This window comes from Gavialis gangeticus, unplaced genomic scaffold (genome assembly GCF_001723915.1).
Source record: "Gavialis gangeticus isolate Ggan-Ray unplaced genomic scaffold, GavGan_comp1, whole genome shotgun sequence".
NCBI lineage: Eukaryota > Metazoa > Chordata > Crocodylia > Gavialidae > Gavialis > Gavialis gangeticus.
The window spans coordinates 53,056,134-53,059,940 of NW_017728997.1; the positions used below are offsets into that span (position 1 = coordinate 53,056,134).

The following is a 3,807-nucleotide window of genomic DNA, read 5'->3' on the forward strand; positions in this document are numbered from 1 at the left end:
GTATGTATGGTCACAAAATGGTAGCCATACTGAAGCCCACAAGTAGTGGAGCTGGGGGGTGCAGATCAAGAAGGGAGAGGAACGTGCCCTGTGTCCACTCCCTGGAGCAGAGCTGGGGGGTGAGGGCAGGGGTGCCCCTCTGTGGGCTGCACACGTGACGGCCAGCCTGATGGGCAGCTCACACACGGAGGCTGCCACCGCAACTCTGTCGTTGCACCCTGCACCTGCCATCCTGTGGCTGGTTGTAAGGCTTTGCGTACAAGCAGTGTGGGTTGCATATGTGCCACCCAGCCAGGGGGGGAGAGAAAGGGGGCTCACATGTGGCGGCCACCACTGCACCACTGCTTATGTCCTGCAGCTGGCTGCATGGCTTCACTGCAGTGTGAGGTGGTGGCGGCTGTGTGCTGGCCAGGAAGGGGGCTTGCACATGTTGGCTGCCACCGCTGCTGCTTCCTGTGGAGCTGTGCCCACGCAGAGGAGGCCACTGCACATGAACTCCCTGTCCATGGTCCTGGCTCTGCAGACAAGCGGCAGTGGCAGTGTGAGGTGGTGGCAGCCACTGTGTGCAAACCCCCACTGCCACCCCGCTGGCTTGCCACCACCATCACCGTTCTGTGCCAGCACTGCCACTTGTCTAAGGAGCTGTGCTTGCATACGGGGTGGGGGGGGCTTGAACGTTGTGGCCACCACCATACCACCACTGCCACCCCACAGCTGGTCTCACAGCTCCATGATGGCAGCAGTGGCATGGGGAGGTTTCGCACACAGCGGCTGCCACAGTGGGCATTGCTCCACAGACAAGTGGCAGCAGTGGTAACCACCATGTGTGAGCCTCTCCTGCCCCCCACAGCCACCATCCCTTGCCACCACTGCTGAGCTGTGGCCAAGGAGCTGTGCAGCCAGCCATGGGGTGGCAGCAGCAGTGTGGTGACAGCCACCACATGCAAGCCTCCCCCCACCCCCTTTCCTGGCCAGCTGGCTGGGCGGCACATGTGTGGCCCGCATCTGGTGGCCACCACCACACCACGCACCACTTGCCTGCAAAGCTGTGCGGCCAGCTGCGGGAAGGCAGTGCAGGGTGCAGTGGCTTCTAAATGCGAACCCCCCATCAGGCCAGCTGGCATGTGTGTGGCCCACAGAGGGGCACCCCTGCCCCCACCCCCCGGCCCTGCTCCTGGGAGCAGGCTGAGGTGGGGGGCAGGGAGATGCTGCGGTGTGCCACTTAGAGCCGGCAGCACCCCCTGCTCCCTCAGCCTCCAGCCCTGCCCACTTATCTCCAGGGCTCCAGGGGTGAAGGACAAAGGGTGAGCCTGAGCCTGAGCCTAGCCTTGGCTGACTCAGAGGCTCAGATCCTGCCCTTCCCCCCTCTCCCTCCCCCTCTGGCTAGGGCTGGGGGTTTCCCGCCCTTTCTGCAATCAGCTCTTGCATGCTGGAGCTCTGCTGGCCTGCAAGAGCTCTTTGCAAAAGTGGAGAATCCACAGATTTCTCTGCTGAAAGGGGGAATCTGCATTGCCTCCAATAAAAACAGGGAATCTATGGTCTTCTCCATTTTTCCATGGAAAACGGAAAACCTGGATCCCTGGTGATCAGCAACTGTCACTATCAGACCCATAGTAAACATCTGAATTGCACAGAGCTAAAATAATATTAGATGGCACAGGACTCATTTGTTCTACACCATGAAGTGACTGTAATGCTGAGGTGTATCTGTAATGCTGTAATTATTTTTTGTAAAGTTTAATACCTTTTGTACAGTTGTGGTATTGGCAGTGCAATGATTTTTCTGTATCTGGAGAACATGGGCAACCCCAATCAACATGCCATTCATTGTTTCAAAGATTTTACCATTCAGGAGGATATTATTTACAGATGTCTGCAAAGAGAAAGAAGACTCTTAAGAACAACAAGATAGATAAAATCTCTCCCATTGTCACACCTGAAAAGGCATACATTCTGTGTGTGTGTGTGTGTGTGTGTGTGTGTGTATGCATGCACACACACCAAATATATATTAGTGAATTGCTCATCAAGAATGACGGGGGGCAGGTGGAATGGAGTGCCATGCGCCACCACCCTGCACTGCCACCGCCTTCCAGGAGCGGGGGGGAAGCTTGCATGCGACATCCACCACTGCCATCCACCAGCCTGTGCTGCCGCTGCTCCACATCCAGCCTCATGCCACCTCCCCCTGCCCACTCCACATCCAGCCCCGCACCCTCCCTCCAGTGTGACGCAGTAGGTGGCTGCTACTGCCCCATGCTGGTGCTGCTCCATGTCCAGCCATATGCCACTCCCCCCTACATCTGGCCTGTAACACCCCCCCCCTGCATCCAGCCATCTGACTGTGGGTCTGTCTGTGCAGAGCACTCTGATTGGTTGTTTCAGTGAGCATTGTGATTGGCTGCTGAGACAACCAATCAGAATGCTCCAAGAGCATTATGGACAGACAGACAGACACACAGACACAGACAGACAGATTAGGCCCTTTAATATACAAACAATGCCAACTTTTCAGGTGTGAGAGCGAAGTGTACAACTTATGTGGTGGTGTCCAAACTTTTGGTCCCATGGGCTGGATGACAGGTCCTGGGTCAACCCAGGGGCTGGATCTGGTCCATGGGCCCAGTCCCTTCACACCAGCATGACTGGGGCCAGCATGGCTGGGGCCTGATCCCTCTGCATGTAGCTTGGAAATTCGGTGACTGGGTAGCAGAGGCAGTGTTAAGGGCCACCACTCCCCCACTGCCAAATTTTAAGACCTGTGGGGGGGCCACATGAGCTATGTCATGGCTCTGTGCATTGGACCTGAAAATATAATTTTTTATGGCACACTTTCTCCACTCTCATGGCACATCCTTTGGGAATCGCTAAAATAGATACAAGGTGTTAAGAGGATAAATACAGCATTCTCCATGCCTTCCAGATGCATGTCTCAATGCTATGCAAAAACAAGAAAGACCCATTTATTAACAAATTACAAGTAAAGTAATTTTTGGAGTTCATTTATATCAGAGTTGCTTCTTTAACATACGTCATGAGTGCATATAAAAGTGCTGGACTGCAGCATTTAAGAATAAATTTCTATAATTTTCCACAGCCAGGAAATGAGAAAGAACAATGAGGAGGAACAATCTTTAGAGGTGACAAGACAAGTAAGACTTCCTGGCTTGTTGTTCCCTTAGCCTCTGCTGAGGAAATAAAGATGGATTGCAATTTCTATGTTGTTTTCTTGTGGTATGAATGTTTCCTACATGATTGAGACATAAGATAAACCTACCATCTCAATTCATGCAGGCCACTCACAAATGTCAAGCAATAATGTCTTTTGGTCACAAGCATTCTGAACTCGACTTGTACCAGGACAAATCATAGCAGTTTTCTATTAATCCTATTATAGCCTTAGCTTGTGACCGTTAAACTATATCTTAAAACAGCAAGAAATATTTCCCCATCCTTACCTGCGTGCTGTTGTTATAAAACATTAGCCAGTAGGATATTCCCAACATCGTGCTCTTATGGACTCCACTTTTTAAGTCTGTAGACAAGAGCTTCTCTCCAAGTATTACATGATACTGCACAGTGTCGCTATCCTGAAATCCAGGAAACAAAAGGCCCATTATTGTTGTATAACAATATAGTTTCATAGTTGGTAGAGTCAGAAGGGACCTGAGCAGATCATCAAGTCCAACCCCCTGCCATGGCAGGAAAGAGTACTGGGGTCAATCAACCCCAGCAAGGTGTTCATCCAGCCTCCTTTTAAAGACCCCCAAGGTAGGAGCCAGCACCACTTCTCTTGGAAGTTGGTTC

General features: G+C 52.1%; 1 protein-coding gene across 1 annotated transcript in view; it reads right to left on the bottom strand.

The window, feature by feature from the left end:
- Positions 1-3,807, bottom strand: part of STAB1 (stabilin 1) — a 297,038-nt gene that overhangs the window by 144,185 nt on the left and 149,046 nt on the right. Inside the window, exons 34-35 of the mRNA XM_019505230.1 lie at positions 3,459-3,590; positions 1,745-1,873 (exon numbers count right to left, since the gene is read on the bottom strand). Of these exons, the coding sequence (XP_019360775.1) occupies positions 1,745-1,873; positions 3,459-3,590 (261 nt within the window). The remainder of the gene's footprint in view (positions 1-1,744; positions 1,874-3,458; positions 3,591-3,807) is intronic.